Here is a 19,665-nt window from a genome sequence, read left to right as displayed (position 1 = left end):
CCTGGAACCTCTTCGACTGTTGGGATCCCAACACTCTAGACCCATCTCAGGGGAGGTTACAACTACGTGCCACAAGGACAGACGGTAACTTAGAAAACCAAAGAGTGAAGACGGCGCAGGTTCTGCAGGTGTGGGTGAGAACACAAGCCTGCTCCCTCCCCATGGGCAGCTCACCCCCTTCTCAGAAAGGCCGTGTAATGCAGCGTGCACCGACGAGACACCCGAGGTGCCCAGGCCGGCCCGACAAGCAGCGTCTGTCCCCAGCCGCCCCCACCCCGCCTGTGGCCATGGGCTGCCCACTCACCATCTGCACGCACTCCATCAGTGGCAGGCGCACGGCGTGGTTCCCGTTCAGCGACACGACGCAAGCTGGGGTGTCCGGGGTGGCCTCTAGCAAGGCAATGACTGCCTCCACCCCCATGCGGCTGGCCTGGAAACCAGGTCCATGTGGGTCAGGGGCAGCCCCCCACCCTGCACCGTCCCTGTCACCTCCTGCTGTCTTTCCATGACCCCCAATGATCTCAGTCAGGTGCTCACAGCTCTCCCCACTTGCAGCCTAACTCTTCAGAGCAAAGCGATTTCCACTCCTTTAGAACCAGCAAGATGGCAACAGAGGGGAGGTCAGGGCCAGACGGAGAGCAGGAGTGTTAAGAGCTGAGTTTGTACTTGGGATTCCTGCTGCCCCGAGTCACAGTTTCCAGAAACCCACACAAGGAACACAGCCTTTCTGCCCTGGGATTGTGTCCTCTGGGGTCCACGTCATCCCAACAGCAGGCACTGCCCTCCCACACTAGGGAGCTCTCCCCGCCTCTGAATGGCTGTAGGCCTAGCCACTGGTCTGCACCAAAGGTCTCAAGGATCGTTAAGACGAGGGCCGGGCCGCCGGCATCTGTGGGGGAGCATCCTGCCAGCCTCTGTGGCCGGCTGGTGCCTGCGCCTCTCCAGAAACGCTCCCTGCTAGAGACCTTGTGAAGATGCCCAACGCTCCCATCCTCACCAAGATCCTGTCGAATGCCGAAGGGGTCCCTCCTCTCTGCACGTGCCCGAGGATGGTCACACGTGTGTCGTAGCCCAGCTGCGTGACGACGAGCTGCAAGGGAACGTCTCGTTAGGATGCGGAACCGTGATGCGGACCCAGCAGCCCAGATCTGGAAGGAGGGACGGGGCACTGAAAAAGGTTTTTCACTCTTTCTTCAGATCTAAATGGGAAGAGTTATTTCTAAATTTTGTTTCCTAGCAGAACATTTAGTATATATAACAGGCAGCTGAAACTCGGTTTTAAAAATAATACCTTTGTTACCCAACAAAATCTTGGCTCGCACCTAGAAAATGAATGCAAGTCACATGTTTGGTGCTTTAACAAAAAAAAAAAAAAAAAAAAAAGGTTTCAGTAGGTTGCATTTAAACTATTACTTATATTTTACAAAAATGTAAACATCTTCCTTTAACCAGCTTAAATTTGTTTAGCTGTGATTTGACAGCACAACCCAGTCGAATCAAGGCACTCCCCTCGCCCCACCCCACAGGCACGCTGGCCCGGTGACCTGGAGAGGCCACTGACTGTCTCTGGAACTCAGCTTACTCCTCTGTAAGAACAGTGGGGCTGGGCTACGTGAATTTCATGGTTCCTTCTTGGTCCATTGTCCTGTGATTTAATTATAATTAAGTGGGAAATAAAATATTTGCCTCGACTTTATGGACTACCACTTATAAATATTGGCAGCTGTCTTTCCCCGGTGTCTGTCACCGTTTTCATATCCAGAGACATGTTTTGCTCCTTCACTGACCATAACAAAGCACAATAAAGAACACGACTTACAAAGGCAGGTGGCGATGCCTTCTGCCCTGCGGCTGCTAGAGCCAGAGCCCGTGCCCAGCCCCGTCTACAGCAGGAGCCCGGCCCATGGCATCGGAGTCCTCTCCAGATGGGCAGGCACTGAGCAAGCCCCAGGGCATGAAGCCTGCCAGAGCTCGTCCCCTGGCAGGGCCACGAGGACACAGCAGCTTTCTTTGTGAGTAAGAATGTGCTCAGCTGATGCTCTGGGTTATGGGAGGGCACAGGGAATAGCAAGGCGCCGCCTTTTCCCCCTGTGGCAAACAGAAGCCCAGGTCAGCTGCCAAGTGTTCAGTCCTCATTCTCAGAGCAGCTCACGTTTAAGAGCCAGAACGCTCTAATCCAAAGAACACGTGTGACCACTCGAGCTGACCTCTATGTCTGCGGGGGAGTCCCGGAACTTCTAGGGGCTCGGCAAGAGGGGACGCAAGCGGAACAGGCCCCCATGCCTCTGCGTGTTTCCCAGGCCGTCCAACTTCTGAGTCGTGATGAAAATGTTTTAAATATCAAGGATAAAAAGTTAATCATTCAGTGTTCTAAACCAAGCCTGCCCATGATGCTAACCTCCCCTGCTTCCAGGCAGAAACCAAGCAAAAGGGAACAGCTGCACGCACTCACCTCTTTGATTTTCTCAGAGGTAATGGGTTTATTTTGGGTATCAATTGCTCCTTCAGCCACAATAATAATATTCAGTCTTTTTTTCCGGGCACGGTTCTGCAGACACAGAAAATTAAAGCTCTCAAATTCCTAATCCCATTCTTAGCAACAACTACAACAAAACCACAGAAATCTGTCTCGGACTGAACTAGCCTCTTTCTGGGTAGGAATCTTTGCCCAGCTTCCTAAGAGCTGCTCCCCAATGACATCAGAAGGTGGTGAAAGGTGCTCTGGATGATAGCAGGGAGGGATGGGGTGAGAGGAGGGACAGAGGTGTGAGGAGGGGCAGGGGTGTGAGGAGGGGCAGGGGTGAGGTGAGGGGCAGGGATGGGTGAGGGGCAGAGGCGAGGAGAGGGGCAGGGGCGAGGGGCAGGGGTGAAGGGGCAGGGCAGCTGTGGCTCACTGGAAGAGAGCTCTTTGGGACTGGAAGCTCACATCACCACCACAGACAGAAATGTGGCCCCCAGCCAGCCCTCGGTGGAGGGCACTGGTGTGACTGACAGGTGTTCCCAAGGGGAAGGACACAGAGATGGACTCCCCACAGGCGCCTCGTGCACTCATGCTTTCTGCCTCCCTCCAGAGTTTCCTGCCACCTCCCTGTAAACCACTCCTCCCCGGCCCCTCCCAGGGGAGGCCCCGAAGCCCGGCCACTGGGATGAAGTTGTATTGCGCACAGGCTCCAGCAGCAGAGAGGCGGGACAGAAAACACAGTGTGAGCGAACACAGGGCCCACACAGTGGGTTCTGGTGGCCACAGTTGCACCCGAAAGGCCTTGCACTGCTGGACCGCCGTAGCTGCTGTCCCCATTGTCCTTCCTATGCTCACAGCAGTCACGTGAGCCTAAAGAGGTCATGAAAGGAATACAGCGACCACTCCACGATGTGGATTAACTCATCCTCAATGGATTCACTTTCTATAAAGCCCCGCATTAAAGACCCACCCGTAGAAAATGGTAGTGGTGGCTGTGTGGAGCCTGGAGCCAACAGTGCCTGAAGTCCACCTGCCAGAGTCAGGCACACATAGGGCATTCTAACCAGGCTCACTCTGTCTCAGACTCAGGTCTTAAATGAGACCTCTTCTGCCTTGAGTCTCAGCCTTCATAGAGGAAAACATGCCCCACACTCACAGTCGATAGAGTGAAATACAAAGTGTGACAAACTGGAGACAGAGAAATATTTTCACTTGCTTAAAATGCCGTCCCACTTGGGATCCTGATTAAAGCAATGCAGCCAGCATCGCCCGCTGTCGACGGCCACAGGACCCACATTACCTCCGAGAGTTTGACACACATCTGCTCCTCCCAGCCTTCCTCTGGCGGAGACTCCGGAAGGAACACCCAGTCCGCACCGCAGGCCAAGGCACTCACCAGGGCCAGGTACCTATGTGGACAAGGCAACAGCATCAACACCCCAGACGGATCCTTCCCATGAGGGTACCCCAGGCACCCCACTCAGTGACAGATGGGCAGATCTAATGCCAGGTATGAAGCGGGACACCGGCCCCTCCAGGACTCTCCGCGAGAGCATTCTGGATGTGGGGTATAGCCTCAGGGAGATGACGCTAAGGGTCCCCAACCCGAACCGCGTTCACTGGACCCACCGCAGGTACATACCCACAGTGTCGTCCCATCACCTCCAGAACGAAGGTCCTCTGGTGGCTGGAAGAAAAACAGAGGGAGCCCCGGACACAGCTCAGAAAGCAGAGAAACACAGGGAGCACCCACTCAGCCCTGGACACAGCTCAGACAGCAGAGAGAAGGGGCTCTGACAGCCGAGTTAGCCAGGAGGCCTGCAAGGACTTAGGCTTCAAAAATGGTTCATTTTCTACTAAGGCAAACGCTATGCAGGAGCCTTCCAGACTCCTGTGAGGAAAGTGACTTGAGCCACCTCTGCGCTCTCCAGTTGCACATTTGACACCTTGCCTGCCTGTGCCCAGGACACACTCACACTCTCAGGCCCTGTGCTGGGCTCTTTCCCAGATACCTTCTCTATTGGGCACAGTCGGTGGCTGCTGTCAAGAGCCACGGCTGGATCTCTCCCAGGGAAACAAGTGCGTGCCAGTGTCACTAAGTGGTTAACGCCCAGAGACTGGGTCTTCCCAGGGAATGGAAAAATCCAACTGCTCTGAGCAGCCTTCCAACTTAGTGATTTTCCACCAACTGTGGGGTTCACGCCCACGCACTGAGAATGTCCAGTGAAGGCGTCACTGGGAACAGGACACACAGAGGACTGGGAGGCGCCACACCGGGGACTAGATTCAGCACTCTCTCAGTCTCAAGCACCTCGTCCTTAAAGGGGAGACACTTATTCTATTTACCATTTCACATGGTTTTCATGCAAATTGCTTCAGAAATTGTAGGGTGCCCCACAGAGTCATCAGTGATAATCCGCCGAGTCTAGAGCACCTCGGATCAAATGCTGTGGCCCCACCACACTTTGTGAATCCATAGATTACACAGGGCAGGACATCGCTGGCCGCATCTCTCATGAGTGGTGTGAAAAATCCATACCACAGTTTACTTCTTGCCACTCCTTCCGGAGATGTTTGGATAGGACATTCAGATAATTATTATTTTGTTTCTTCCTTTCAAATTCTAATCAACAGCTTTCTTTTATCATCGGGTTAAAAACAAGGAATGTTTTAAAATTAAAAATGGAAAGCAGACCAGAGAACAATTTTCTGGCAATAGTTCCTAAAAGTCAAGTTACGAGCCAGCACCAGGACACCCAATCTGCAGAATGTTCTAGAGCCCGTGGTAACATCTGAGCTGGGCACACATCGGGCCCCATGTGGCCTCCCGCCGGTTCCTCTGAGTGCTTTACCTCTGGGCCGTGGTCATGATGGCGTCAATGACCTCGATGATCCTATGCAGGGCGGAGTCAGTGCCGATGGTCATGTCGGTGCCACAGAAATCATTGTCAATGGAGCCCACCATGCCCACCACGTTGAGGTAGGCGTACTTCTGCACGGCCTCCTTATCGATCTGGCCTGCGTGGGGAGCAAACAGCAACACAACCACCCTAAACAAACACTCTAAACTCTTTGATTTGTTACTGGTATCATTTATGTATTATCATTTTTTTGAGACAGGGTCTCACTCTGTTGACCAGGCTGGAGTGCAGTGGTACCATCATAGCTCGCTGCAGCCTTGAACTCCTGGGCTCAGGCGATCCTCCTGCCTCAGTCTCCTGAGAAGTTAGAACTATGCCTGGCTGATTTCTTAATTTTTTGGTAGAGCCAGACTCTATGTTGCCCAGGCTGGTCTTAAATTCCTGGGCTCAAGAGACCGTCCTGCCTTGGCCTCCCAAAGGGCTGGGATTATAGGTGTGAGCCACTGCCCAGGTCAATTCTTTATTTCCTCAGAACTCAATGCAACCGGATTCTGCATAGTTAAGGAAAGAGAAGCCAGACAAAGCTGGCAGCAGTTACACACAATGGGCACTGTCACCTGGCACTTAGACAAGAGCAGTGGATTTGAAAAATAAAAGAAAGGATCCACATTTGCAATTGGTAAACAAAAATCTCAGTATTTCCTGGCAACAGCTTCCGAGAATGACACGGCTTTGAACACGGATATGTTACAATTACGGAATTGAGAATCTAAGACACTAGGCCATCTTCACACTGATTTCTCATGCATCTGTGGGAAGCTGGATCGTGGGTGGACATCTACCGCGCACTCAGGACAGACCTGGGCTGTGCAGCTCTGCATAAAGGGAGTCGGAACCATCGAAGGGCCAGGGGCAAGCTTAGGCCCGGACTCGTGGCCGCTGTCCTGCTCTGTACACTCAGTGGGCTGTGCCAGACCAGGACGACGTGGACAAGCAAGAACTGTGAGGCCTGGCTGCTTCCAGCAGGCAGCGTTCTCCGTCCCCTACAAGGATGTTCACAAGCCTGGAGACAGCTGCTTTGCCTCAAAGCCGCCTCTCATCAAGTTGCTATTAAACAATATGCTTCCCTGGTCATATTTAATATTGCATTGAAATTACATAACAACTGCTTCAAGGGAGAAAAACTCCACTTTGGGAGGCCGAGGTGGGTGGATGACCTGTGGTCAGGAGTTCGAGACCAGCCTGGCCAACACGATGGAACCCCGTCTCTACCAAAAATACAAAAAAAAGTTAGCCGGGTGTGGTGGTGCATGTCTGTGATCCTGGCTACTCAGGAGGAAGAGAAAGAGGCAGGAGAATCGCTTGAACCCAGAAGGCAGAGGCTGCAGTGAGCCAAAATCGCATCACTGCACTCCAGCCTGGGCAAGGGAGACAGACTCCGTCTCAATACAAGCAAACCAAAAAACCTACATACACACAGGACTCTCAGAAACGCTTTCCTAAGTAGTGTCAAAGGTGGTACCAGATGATGTATTGGCAGAAATGTATCTAAATAAATAAAGTCTTGTGAGAACTTCAGTTCTAAGGGACCCCAGCGAGCTGGAGAGATACAGTGTGAGGGCTGAAAGGCGGACGCTGGTGTCCCAGGCTGCTGGGGACCTGGCCCACCCCACAGCCGAGTGGCTATTTGATTCCTCATCTGTAAATGGGATGATCTAAAAACTGGCTTGGATGGCTGTCGTGAGGATTCCATAAAACTATCCTTGTCAAAGGTCAAAGGGTGCCTGGCACATGGTAAGGTTAAATTACTAGCATTCTTATGATGGCTGCTGTTGTGTTTTGAGATCATAAAAAGTCCTGAGATGGTGACTGGAAGATCTGTGAGAACAGGTGCTTCCGCTGCAGTGAAGAGGGAAATGTGTCCGTTCCAAAGCTCTGAAACAGGACAAAAACCCGCAGGACACAGGAGCAGGCGTCCACTCACCATTCCTGGCCAGCTCCTCCAGCAGCCCGCTCCACTCCTTCCGGAAGAGGTTGGCCCCGGTGAGGCTCCCGTCCCCGCCGATCACACACAGGTTGGTGATGCCGCGCTGCAGCAGGTTGCAGGCGGCCTTCAGGCGGCCTTCCCGCGTGCGGAAGGCCTGGCACCGCGCACTGCCAATGATCGTCCCGCCCTGGGAAAGACGACACCAGCTTACTCATCTCCTCACAACATGACAGAAAGCCAGGTGGATGGCGCACACAGACTGACTATAAACAGGGGCTGGAATTCACGTTTTTCTCATTTTCACCTTGTCAGTAACTAGCTATGAAAGACTATGATTTTCCTGTTTTTAGTCCCAGACCAGCATTCCACAAAGACAGGCGCATCACACCAGGAGGAGCCAGGGAGGGGAGGAGCCAGGGAGGGGAGGAGCCAGACATACAGCAGCCATCAGTTAAATACATGGAGCAGGAACCAGCCTGTGGGGTCACAGCAGCCGCCCCAGCACCGGCCAGTGAGCTCAACCAGATGCATGTGGAACCAAAGACGAACCCACTGACCACCAAGCACGCCGGCCAGGACAAGGGAAGTGGCGTGACCAGAGGCCAGGCTCTCCCTCCAGTCTCCCCTTACAGCACCTACAGGTAAAACCAGCAGGAACCTGGGGCCAAGGGGATTTTTTTTTTGCACCACATACCCGCTGCCGCTTTTAAAGAGCTATGTGTTCAGGAACTGAAATTATTTCATCCAGACTTCCAGGGTACATAGACCATGATTCATCACACTTGGTTTTCCAAAAACTAAGAATTGATGGGATCGACAAATGCAGGATTCATTTAAATAAAATCATGAATGCACCAACAAACTCCAGTCCAGACTGGATCCCTAGACGCACGCTGACTTCGTCAAGCAAGGTGCTCATAAGCGCAGCAGGGGTTGTCTCCGCGCTGGAGGCAAGGGCTCTCCCTGACTTCGGTCTGCAGGCAGCTCCCAGGAAACCCCTGCATTGATGTGACTGCCTGCTTCTTCCTTTTTTTTTTTTTTCTTGAGACAGAGTCTCACTCTGTCGCCCAGGCTGGAGTGCAGTGGCGCAATCTTGGCTCACTGCAAGCTCCGCTCCTGGGTTCACGCCATTCTCCTGCCTCGGCTTCCCTGGTAGCTGGGATTACAGGCACCCGCCACCACGCCTGTTTTTTTTTTTGTTTGTTTGTTTTTTTGTATTTTTAGTAGAGACAGGGTTTCACCATGTTAGCCAGGATGGTCTCCATCTCCTGACCTCGTGATCCGCCCACCTCGGCCTCCCAAAGTGCTGGGATTACAGGCGTGAGCCACCGTGCCTGGCCCATGAGTGTGTGTTTCAATACACCAATGGTGCACGCACACAACTCCTTTTCACATATGGAGACTTATTAGTATTCCAAATCCCAGAAAAGTTTATATTTTTACATGAAACCTACCATCATTTAATTTGTCAAAGCATTATGAAAAGGTCATAAAAACTGAAATTCATTCCACACGATCCTGTGTCACCAGCACCAAGTGTGACCGAGACCACTTACAACCCGGTCCCCAAGGCAGGTGAGGGTAGGGGCGCAGAGCAGGGCAGGGGTGCTCTCCAGACTCTGCCCGGACAAAAAGCCAGGGGGCAGCATGAGAGCCCGCACGATGGGAGGTAGAGTCAGCAACCCAGAAACTCCCACCAAAAAGACAAAAGAGGTGGCTGCAACTTGGGAACAAAACCAGGATAACTGGACTGCAGAGGAGTGGGTGCCATTCCCATTCCCTCGCTCGCTCGCTCACACACACACACACCACACACACCTACACATACACACACACCCCCCCCACAGGCACGCCACACACAGACACACCACACACACACACAGACACCACACACACCTCCACATACAAGGAAACCACATATACACACATCCCACACACAGATACACACTCGCTAGCCACAAACTCACACAGTTAACACATACACACGGGCAAACCACACATACTCAGACTCACACACCTACATACAAACACACACCAAACTCAGTTACATACACACTGAGATTCACACACCACATATACCACATGCAGAAACACAAACTCACTGATACACACACTTCAGCCCTCTGTTCACGTCTTCCTACGTCAATCACGACCACAGAATGGAAACGCTCCCCTGTGTGAATTCAGCCCACAACGTCCTGATGTTTTGCAAATGTTGCTCCACCTAACTTCTGTGGTTGTCAAAATTCCCTCCACCTCCCTTCCGATATGGCAGAAATCAAGAGGCGCCCAATGCAGAGAGAGCCTGAGACCAGCAGGAAGGTGTGGGCCCCACGAGTGTCTTCAGCGGGGAGGCACCGATTTGGATTATTTCTATTAGCAAATACTCAAAGTGAGTCACAGATTAACACATGCATTTCTAAAGATCAAACCAAAAGTAAAGAGCTTCTCACAGTCTGTTCTGTCCACATAATCTCTATCAACTGATCTGAGCTCAAGTGTTCTGGGACTTTACTACACATGAAAGAGTCTCCAACTCAGAGAACCCTGTGGACAGCAGCCCAGTACGCACCACTTGCAGGATGCTGGAGACGCTCTCCCAGTCGGCCTCCGCGATGTTCGCGCCTCCGTCCACCATGCCCTGGTAGCCCTAAGGGGAGAAAGGGAGAATCTTGTAAAACTGAGATAAACTTCACTAAATAGGAAGTGATCCTTAAACTATATAAAATGGGAAAAATAACAGTGAATGTTAGATCCTGAGCGTCCGCTGGTCAGAGGACAGGGCAGTTCCAGTGCTGGAGGAAAGCAGGGAATTGTGGGGAAGGCCCTCACACCGAGTGCCTAGTAATGGGAACTTCTGCCCCAGAGCTGGAGGAAAGCAGGGAATTGCGGGAAAGTCCTCACACCGAGTCCCTAGTAATGGGAACTTCTGCCCCAGCGCTGGAGGAAAGCAGGGAATTGTGGGAAAGTCCTCACACCGCGTCCCTAGTAATGGGAACTTCTGCCTAGACTCAGCCTGCGAGTGCAACGAGGAATCAAGCCATTCTCCTATGGCCCAGTGTTTCCCGAGAGGTTGAAAGGGGTCACGTTCACCCAACGTGTTTATCATACTTCAGCACAAACTCACAGGCACACAGTGTTGTCGACCACAGGACATACAAGGGAGCATTTTGTCAGGGGCTCCGTCTGCCAAGGCAACCTGGGCCACTTGAGATATATATTAAATATTATTAAACAGCACAGCCGAATAATAATTGTCTGCCTTACCCTCCATTAATGACACTGCACTGCATTAGGGAATCAGATATCAACATGTGAGGACATATTGATAGAAGAAGCCCAAGGACAATTACCTTTCAATGATAAATGCATCCCCATCTTTTTCTCCACAGAATCTACAAGATTAGGAAATGCAGCAATGCCCATTGGTACCTTCATCTATGTAACTCCCTTTCCACAGGATTTAACCTTAAGAAGGAATAACTATTAGGGATTTAGAAAAGTTCACAATAGATTATTGTTGGATTCATAAGCCCTCCTTAGTGAGGGTCAGGAGGACAGAAAAAAGGAAGAAAGGTTTTTAAAAAGGAAATGATTCATAGATTACGGAGTTCTGTATATAAATTAATCAATGGTGCAGGCACCTTGATAGCTGGCCAATTTGTATACTTATATTTATAAATGTAAATTTCCATCAGAAACATTATATATACATATATGTTTATTTTATTTTGAGACAGAGTCTTGCTCTGTCGCCCAGGCTGCAGTGCAGTGGTGCAATCTTGGCTCACTGCAACCTACATCTCCCGGGTTCAAGTGATTCTCCTACCTCAGCCTCCGGGGTAGCTGGGATTATAGGCACACACTACCACATCTGGCTTTTTTTTTTTCCCCCCCCAGTAGAGACAGGGTTTCACCATGTTGGCCAGGCTGGTTTCCAACTCCTGACCTCAAGTGATCTGCCTGCCTGGGCCTCCTGAAGTGCTGGGATTACAGGTGTGAGCCACCACGCCTGGCCACGTGTGTGTTTATAATTTAGTGTCATACATGTAATAAACAAGAAAGGAGAAAACAGTCTGGAATGGAACAGAACCCAAAGCAGAGCTGGTTCATTTCAGCGATGGCAGCCCCGCCTGCACCTCCTGAGACACCCCCAGGCACCCAGCCACTGGCTCACAGGCTGGTATAGGCACTGCTCATCACCAGGCCCCTACCTCCATGGCAAAGCAGTGAAACATCTTCTAAACATAGCCCAGTCTCACTCGAGGGATTATTATTATTATTGTCTCCCCTTGCTCTGAAAACAGATTTCCCTTGCAGTGCAGATGAGCCCAGTGTAGCTGTCCCCCTGGAGGGTGAGGGTGAGCAAGTGTGAGGTCGGACGCAGGCCTCCCCTCTGCACAGGGCACCCTGAGAGGCACCGTTTCTGTTCTGTCCTGCTGCGGGTGCTGTAGTCCACACAAAGACGCACCAGGCACAGACGGCCGCATGCAAAGCCGCGAGTGACTCCTGGAGGCCATATTCCTTAGAATATTTGAAGTACAATAGGTAGGAGGGTGGGTGGGTGGATACATAAATAAAGAGATTACGTAGCCTTGGGGTTGCATTTTTAGTGATCTCTACCACCCCAAACTCCCAGGTTTCTGCTAAGAATTATGCTTCATGCTGCGCGCACAACAGAGCACCCCGTTCTTCAGGTCTGGGAGCAACGCTGAACAAACTGCATCTGTGGTGATCTTGACTTTCCAGATTCACTTCCATGAAGCTTGTGGGGCAAGGAAACAAGGAAGCAGGCATGTGACCTGGGCCGAAGAGTCAGAGCCTGCACCACCATGCTGAAACGGACCCTTCTTAGGGGGACGACGTCCCATCCTCCAAGCCCACATCTCAGGAGAGAAAAGATGACCCACGAGGAGGCCTGAACCACAGCAGAAACCAGGACCTCCCTGGGTGGACCGGGATGTAGCGTGGCCATAACCCTGGGGCTCTGGCAAAACTGAAAACGGACGGCTCTAAATTCCCACACCCAGAGCTGCTGCGGTCATTTCTGTGCATGCAGTTTTCTGGTAAATAAAGAGACTGAGGGGAAGGCGCCAGTCCCGGCCGCTGCCCTGCTAAAAGGGTGCCACCAAGGCTGCTGCAGCATCCTGAGGCCATCTCAGGCCCAGGAGTCAACCGTGCACCCCTCACGGCATCAGCTTTCGGAGTATTCCTGGAGCACGTGCTATCCCAGACGCTGCTTCCAAGTCGACCGCCACCCGGCACTTTACTACTTAATATGCCATAGTGGGAACCAAACAATTGCCTTTCCCTGCATGAGTTTGCAGAATTTAAATACGGATTTAATCAAACATGGTAACAAATCCCCTAGCCTCTAGAGTAATAAGAAAACTGCTCTGCAAACCACAACATTTTGAAAAGTAAAACGTTCTCTAAAAATAATTTCATTATTTTGTGTTGCATAGATGCATATGGCAAAGAAAACAATTAAAAAATTAAAAGGGAGGACTTTGAGTGCCGCCCCCAAAGCTGCCTGTCTAGTGCATGCGTCAGCTAAGTTGCTAGGAAATGACTCATTCTTTAATTTGCAAAGTCACGATTCCCATGGAACATGTGAAAAGTAACCACCAACCACAGTTCTAAGCTGTCTTTCCCTAGCAAGGAAGATATTACTAAATTAGGAAGACTCATTTTGCCCAAACGTACTACAACGTAGAAATTCAGATGAGTTTTCTCTTTTGAAGTCTTCTTAGAAGGCTGAATATTTATCTTACTACAGCCAAAGCCCAAATGTTTCCTAAAACACCCTTTTGGAATTTGCCTTCCAAGCCAGTTTTATGACTCACATAGGAAAAACAGAGCATAAAACCTTTAACCTTATCTCAGTTTTCTGGCCAAAGTAACACTGTCTGTCTTGTGAACTCTGACTCACAAGATGAACCTTAGCGCTCCTTGTTGGCTGCATCGGATCCATCGGCCGATAGAATTTTTATACTGAGTCATTTGATCACATCTAAGAACATGCCACAGGCTCTGAAGTCATTGTAACTTATTCGAAATTGTTTTGAGCTGTGCCAAAATAACCACAGTCTTCTAACCAGGTAGGAGATTGTTCCATATGTAGAGGTGGTTTTGGCCAGAATTTTTAGGCATTCACTGAATCCATCATAAATGGAGTAAACTAGTTCACCTACGGGCGGCTTTCTCGGACATCTCAGATGTATTGTTTTTTTTTAAGTTACAGACAAAGGGAAATTATACTGCTGTGTGGCAGCAGTAGGCTTTTTCTTTCAGAATGCTTGTTGGATGGGCCCATGTGTCTTCTCAACCAGATGATGCTTTTTTCCAATCTGATTTCCTGAATTCTTCACTCAACTAACTCCAAATGGTGAACATTCCCACTACCAGAAGAAAATAAGCTACTGGAGATAACAGACTTTAAAAGTGTCTTCCAGATAATGTTATCACCAGCTTCCTGCAGACATAGTTACTGCATTTAGAGATTTATGGGCTTTGCTGCTTCTGAGTAAATACTAATTTTTTTTGGGGGGGGGCGGGGGGATGGAGTTTCGCTCTATCACCCAGGCTGGAGTGCAGTGGCACAACCTCAGCTCACTGCAAGCTCCACCTCCTGGGTTCACCCCATTCTCCTGCCTCAGCCTTCCGAGTAGCTGGGACTACAGGCACCCGCCACCATGCCTGGCTTTTTTTGTGTGTGTATTTTTAGTAGAGACAGGTTTTCACTGTGTTAGCCAGGATGGTCTCGATCTGACCTCGTGATCCGCCCGCCTCGGCCTCCCAAAGTGCTGGAATTACAGGTGTGAGCCACCGCGCCGGGCCTACTATATTTTTTTGTTTCCTACAGAATCAAGCTTTCCCTAGTTTAATCCTTTTCCCTCCCCCACAGAACCTAAAGCTACAATATTCCTTAATAAATTAAAGTGTTTCACCTCTAGAATTCAGAGCACGCATGCAGAGAGGTCAGCTCCGAACGGCTACCTAGGCTTAGACTCAGGAAACACCAGCGTTCAAAACTAGGTGTGCATGAAAGAGAGGCAGCAGGAAGTTCACTATGTCAATGGTTTTCAAAGGCCAGGAATCGTGGTTTTATCCTGTCTCTAGGAAATTCAGAGGCAGAGCCTGAGATTAAACAGCCTCGCGCCAGTACACACCCCAAGCCCTGCTCACCTCCCCAACAAGACTCTGAAGGAACGCTCTTGTCCAGAGACCCTACCAATCACCCCAGCAAAGCACACTCACTGATTTCATTCCTTGATAGAAAATTTCTATAGAGCAGCCTCAGGATTTCTTCTTGGGAGACTCAGTCAACTGTAAAATTCTGAAATAGGTTAGAACACGACACACCATCGTATGGTCCTGCACTTGCTTCTGTGGAAGACCAATAAGGCAACAGCATGATGTATTTAGCCCTCTGGCATCACAGATTTCTTTAAGCCAAAGCTAAGAGTGCACAATTCCAGGTAAGTTGTACAACCAACAGCCCCAGCAGGAGCGAAGCCGGTCACCCTTCCTCCCCAGTAGAGACAGAGTTCCAAGCACTGGCCCGGCAGTGGCCTTATAGCAAAGACCCCCCCCTCCCCCAGGCTCATTCAGCTGAGCACAGTGGTGGGAGGTGGCGGTGAAGGGAGATGGCGCTCTTCTGCAGTCTGAAATGTTGACTGGAACCAGACTGTCTGAAGCCACGGGCAATGGCCTACGTGGTGGTGGGATGAAGGCAGATCATACATGAAGAATTCAGCATGGGACCTGGCTGGCGTATAAACATATAATAAAAGATAATGCTTGTTCCTGTGGTTACCATCAGCCTGGATGCGTCGATTTTGTTGGACAATGTTCCAGCGATAGGCAGGGAGTGCAGAGCAGACCCAGGCCGCCTGAACTGGCCTTCTGGGAGTCAGCTAGCTCGGTGAGCACACACGCATGTTAGTGGAAGGCATGGGCTCTGGTCAAGACCCTGCAGAGTCAGGTCAGCAACAGCTACACGTAAGAAACTGCACAGTGCTGTGCTCAAGCATCACTTATTTTTAGACAGAAATGGAGTGGCTGAATAGTTTTCACTTCAAGGAAGTTAACAGGCAGAAATAGTTATGTTTAAAACATCAAAGAGATGTGACTGAATGGGATGTGGACAAATTTGCTTGGTCTTTCAACACCATTGGGGGAAGGTAGGGGCCACACTCAGGGATGGCAGGGGTGAGACAAATTAAAAACAAAAAAAAATCAGACATAGCCCCAAAAGTCAGGGCCAGTGCTGTCACCTGGTCTTTGTCTTGCCAACTGCTTTCCATGGCCACCCCCATCCACACATCCCACGAGCTCAGGAATCCTCTGGATTAGGAGAGGCCCCTCCACCCTCTTCCTCAGACAGGGGGGCAGCAGCACTTCTGGGGAAAAGGTGTTTATTTGGGGTCCCAAGTGTGAGACTTCTCACTTTAAAAAATTGTAAAAGCAGGAGGTTCATTTTATCCAAAAAGAAATATTTCCTATGGCAAACGAAGGGTTTCTATCAGGAAGGGAAAGGTTTTTCCCCCGTATGTTTTAAATTTTATTGACACATATTATTTTACATATTTGTGGGGTGCATGTGAGTCTTTGTTGAACGCACAGAATCTGTAATGACCAGATTAGGGTACTGGGGTGTCCGTCACCCTGGGTATTTTTAAATTCTACGCATTCAGAACATTTCCAGTCCTCTCCCCCAGTTACTCTGAAATATATTAATACGCTGTTGCTAACACAGCCAGGCTACTCTGCTATTACCCTGGAACCTACTCCTTCTATCTAAGCATATGTTTGCACCCGTCCACCTCTGTACCCCCTCCTGTTCACACCCCTTCCCAGCCTCTGCTCTCTATCATCCTACTCTCTACCTCCATGAGACCGACTAAGGAGGGGAAGCATGATGCCAATCAATTCATTGATAAGTTAATGGTTTGTGTATTGGTATAGTAAGTCAAGCTGTAATGCTCAGGGCTGAAACAAGGGTAGCTAAGATCACATGCTGATATTTCAAGCTCAGAAGGGTTGGCCCGTCTGGGTGCAGGGACAGAGCTGCTGACCAGGGGGTGTGGGGAGATGGAGACCCTCGGGCACCTGAGCTGAGCTTGGGGGCGGGGGCGGGTGGCACAGGCTCCGTGGCAGCACATCTGGGAAGACCAGAGGCTGGATGCTGATGCTGTTCCAACACCCGTTATCCCTTCAACATAAAAAGGCATCACTTATCTGACACCTTTTGAATGTGTTGTTTTTAATCATGGAAAGAACTAGCTGATAAAATGATCAGAATTATTCCTAGCCTTTCTTTAGGGTGTGGACGACGACAAAGATAGCTCTGATAATGTTTACAAACAGCTGTCCAGAGCGGAACCAAACTTTAAAACAAACAAACAAACAAAAAATTAAGATAAAAGACTTTTTTCTTTTTTGACACAGTCTCGCTCTGTCACCCAGGCTGGAATGCAGTGGTGCAATCTAGGCTCACTGCAACCTCCACCTCCTGAGTTCAAGCTTCAGCCTTCCAAGGATTACACCACACCCAGCTACCTGTTGTGTTTTCAGTAGAGACGGAGTTCCGTCATGTTGGCCAGACTGGTCTTTAACTCCTGACCTCAAATGATCTGTCCGCCTCAGCCTCCCAAAGTGCTGGGACTACAAGTATGAGCCACGGTGCTCGGCAAGAATCTTAAGTGAGTCACATTTGAAGAACTATAATAAGATGAACAATCTTTTAACTCTGCAGGAAAATCTTCAACAACAGGATATTAAATCCATGAATGAAACCAAATGCAAGGAGTCGACTCTTTTCTGCAGCCACAGTGGCAGCCCTGGGTTAACCAACTGACTTGCCCCAGCCTGGTTTTGACCCACCGGAGCCAGGGTAGTTTATCCTGGGCATGGCCTTTGGGTCAAAGCATCTGATATACTTGGTATATGAGATCAACATCTTGGAGATGATGATCTCCAAGAAACTAAAGCCATTTGTAGGCTTCTAAGGAAAAACCTTAGCTTCAGAGAAAAAAGAAAGAAGTAACAATTGGTTCACCAGGTAGAAAAGAATGGGTTAACTGGCAAACCTCCCCGAGTCTCCCTGGAAGGGAGCCCGAGGCTTGGCATGCCTCACACGTAGGCTTGGCCCAGGTTTACAGGAGCGCAAGCAGCGGCCAGACAGCAGGGCTCAGTCGATCAACGCCAGGCTTTCAGCAGAAATGCCACTGTTTCCAGATTAACACTTTCTTCACACACGCACTACTAAAGGAAAAAACAAGCCCCTTTAATTAATAGTAATCTGTTTAATTGTTTTGGTCTGTTGGTAACCTAGAGAGCTGTAGGTTAGAAACTAGAGTATAGGTGAAAAATTCTGTTGGATACATTACTGAGTCATGCTCAAAAAAAATAAAACATAACATCCTCTCAATTCGAGTCCAAATAGGTCTAGAACAATGGTACCCAAAAAGAGTGATTTTTTTCCCCCAGAGGACATGCACCGATGTTGGAGATGTAAGGACATCTTTGACTGCCGTGGTTATGGGGTGGGTGGACGCAGAGGTGCTGCTCAGCATCTTGTGGTTCAAAGGACCCCCCCACACCAAGAATTGCCCAGCCCCAGATGCCATAGCCTGAGACTCAGAGAGAAGCCCAGCCTGTGGGTATGACCTGGAGAGTGGGCCGGGGACGGGGCTGGGCATCTTCAATGCAGAGCTACCTATGAACAGATGTGTGCAGGTGCAGACCCTGTTTCCCCACCTGGTCACACACCTACGGAGTCAAAGGCGTGCACATCTCATCCCTGACAAGGAGTCAAACAGCGCCTCTGCCCCGTTAGTCTCAAGACTTCTCCAAGTCCTTTCTACCAGGCAGACAGGAGGGCACACACGATTTCTACTGCACAGATGAGCACACAGAAACGAAATGTTGATTTATGGGTCCACAGTCACCAGAGTACTTCCTGCAGGCCCACGACTGCTCACCCAAAACCCAGGACTGACAGGCACACCAGGACGCAGAAGGCTTGGGATTTTAAAAAGCAGGCTTTTTTACGGCTGAAAAAATATTCCATTGCGTATATACAGCACATTTTATCCATGCACCCACTGATGGTCACTTAGCTTGATTCCACATCTTGATATACAACAGAATCTTATTCAGCCAATAAAAGAGAATGAAATCCTATCATTTAGTGCAACATGGATGGAACAGGCAGAAATTAGGTGAAATAAGCCAGTCACAGGAAGACAAATGCTGCACGCTCTTACTCATCCGTTACAGCTGAAATAAAACATTGATCTCATGAAGACAGAGTTAGAACTGATCTCGCAGAGACACAGAAGAGAATGATGCTTACCAGAGGCTGAGAAAAGTAGTGGGGAGCAGGGGGGCGTAAAGACAGTTTGAGATAGAAGGGATAAAATCCAGGGGTGAGTGACACTATAGGGGAACTACAGTTAATGATGTATAATAATGTTTAATAATACATAATAGGCCGTGCACAATGGCTCACGCCTGTAATCCCAGCACTTTGGGAGGCCGAGGCGGGTCGATCACGAGGTCAGGAGATCCAGGACATCCTGGCTAATAGTGAAACCCTGTCTCTAGTAAAAATACAAAAAATTAGCCGGGCATGATGGCGGGCATCTGTAGTCCCAGCTACTCGTGAGGCTGAGGCAGGAGAATGGTGTGAACCCGGGAGGCAGAGTTGGCAGTGAGCTGAGATCGCGCCACTGAACTACAGCCTGGATAACAAAGCGAGACTCCATCTCAAAAAATAATAATAATACACAACAAAGTTATACATAACGATGTACACATAATGTATGACACTGTATACAATATGTATAATACATATACAATTCATATTATATATAATGTATAACGTATACATAATAATGTATAATGTTTCAAAATAACTAAAAGAGTAAAACTGGAATGTTCCTAACATAGAAACGATCTTGGTGATGGATATGCTAATTACCCCGATTTTATCATAATGCATCACATGCTTGTATGAGAATATGACATGCCTGGAACTCCCCCACGAGCCAGCAGCCCCCACCGCTGGGTATATACCCCGAGAAAGGGAATCGGCACAGACAGACCTCTGCACTCCCATGTTCACTCCTGATCACCACCGCCCAGTGTGGAATCAGCCTCAGCGCCTGTCAGTGGATGAATGGACATAGAAAACATGGTGCGTGCTCACAACACAACACTGTTCACCCATACAGGGGAAAACCCCGTCATTTGTGGCAATGGGGATGAAAGTGCTTTACCGTTAAGTGAAATAAGCCAGGCATATGGGCATGGTGGTTCATGCTTGTAATCCCGGCACTTTGGGAGGC

General features: G+C 49.6%; 1 protein-coding gene across 2 annotated transcripts in view; it reads right to left on the bottom strand.

The window, feature by feature from the left end:
- Window positions 1-19,665, bottom strand: part of PFKP (phosphofructokinase, platelet) — an 85,897-nt gene that overhangs the window by 36,080 nt on the left and 30,152 nt on the right. For both annotated transcript variants that reach the window (XM_011967905.1, XM_011967904.1), the window contains exons 3-10: window positions 9,882-9,959; window positions 7,307-7,496; window positions 5,314-5,479; window positions 4,104-4,148; window positions 3,762-3,870; window positions 2,453-2,548; window positions 998-1,090; window positions 305-430 (exon numbers count right to left, since the gene is read on the bottom strand). In XM_011967905.1, coding sequence (XP_011823295.1) covers window positions 305-430; window positions 998-1,090; window positions 2,453-2,548; window positions 3,762-3,870; window positions 4,104-4,148; window positions 5,314-5,479; window positions 7,307-7,496; window positions 9,882-9,959 — 903 coding nt within the window. The remainder of the gene's footprint in view (window positions 1-304; window positions 431-997; window positions 1,091-2,452; window positions 2,549-3,761; window positions 3,871-4,103; window positions 4,149-5,313; window positions 5,480-7,306; window positions 7,497-9,881; window positions 9,960-19,665) is intronic.

This window comes from Mandrillus leucophaeus, unplaced genomic scaffold (assembly GCF_000951045.1).
Source record: "Mandrillus leucophaeus isolate KB7577 unplaced genomic scaffold, Mleu.le_1.0 Scaffold82, whole genome shotgun sequence".
NCBI lineage: Eukaryota > Metazoa > Chordata > Mammalia > Primates > Cercopithecidae > Mandrillus > Mandrillus leucophaeus.
The sequence above is the reverse complement of the archived record's forward strand: the minus strand, read 5'-3'. Positions and strand labels throughout refer to the sequence as shown.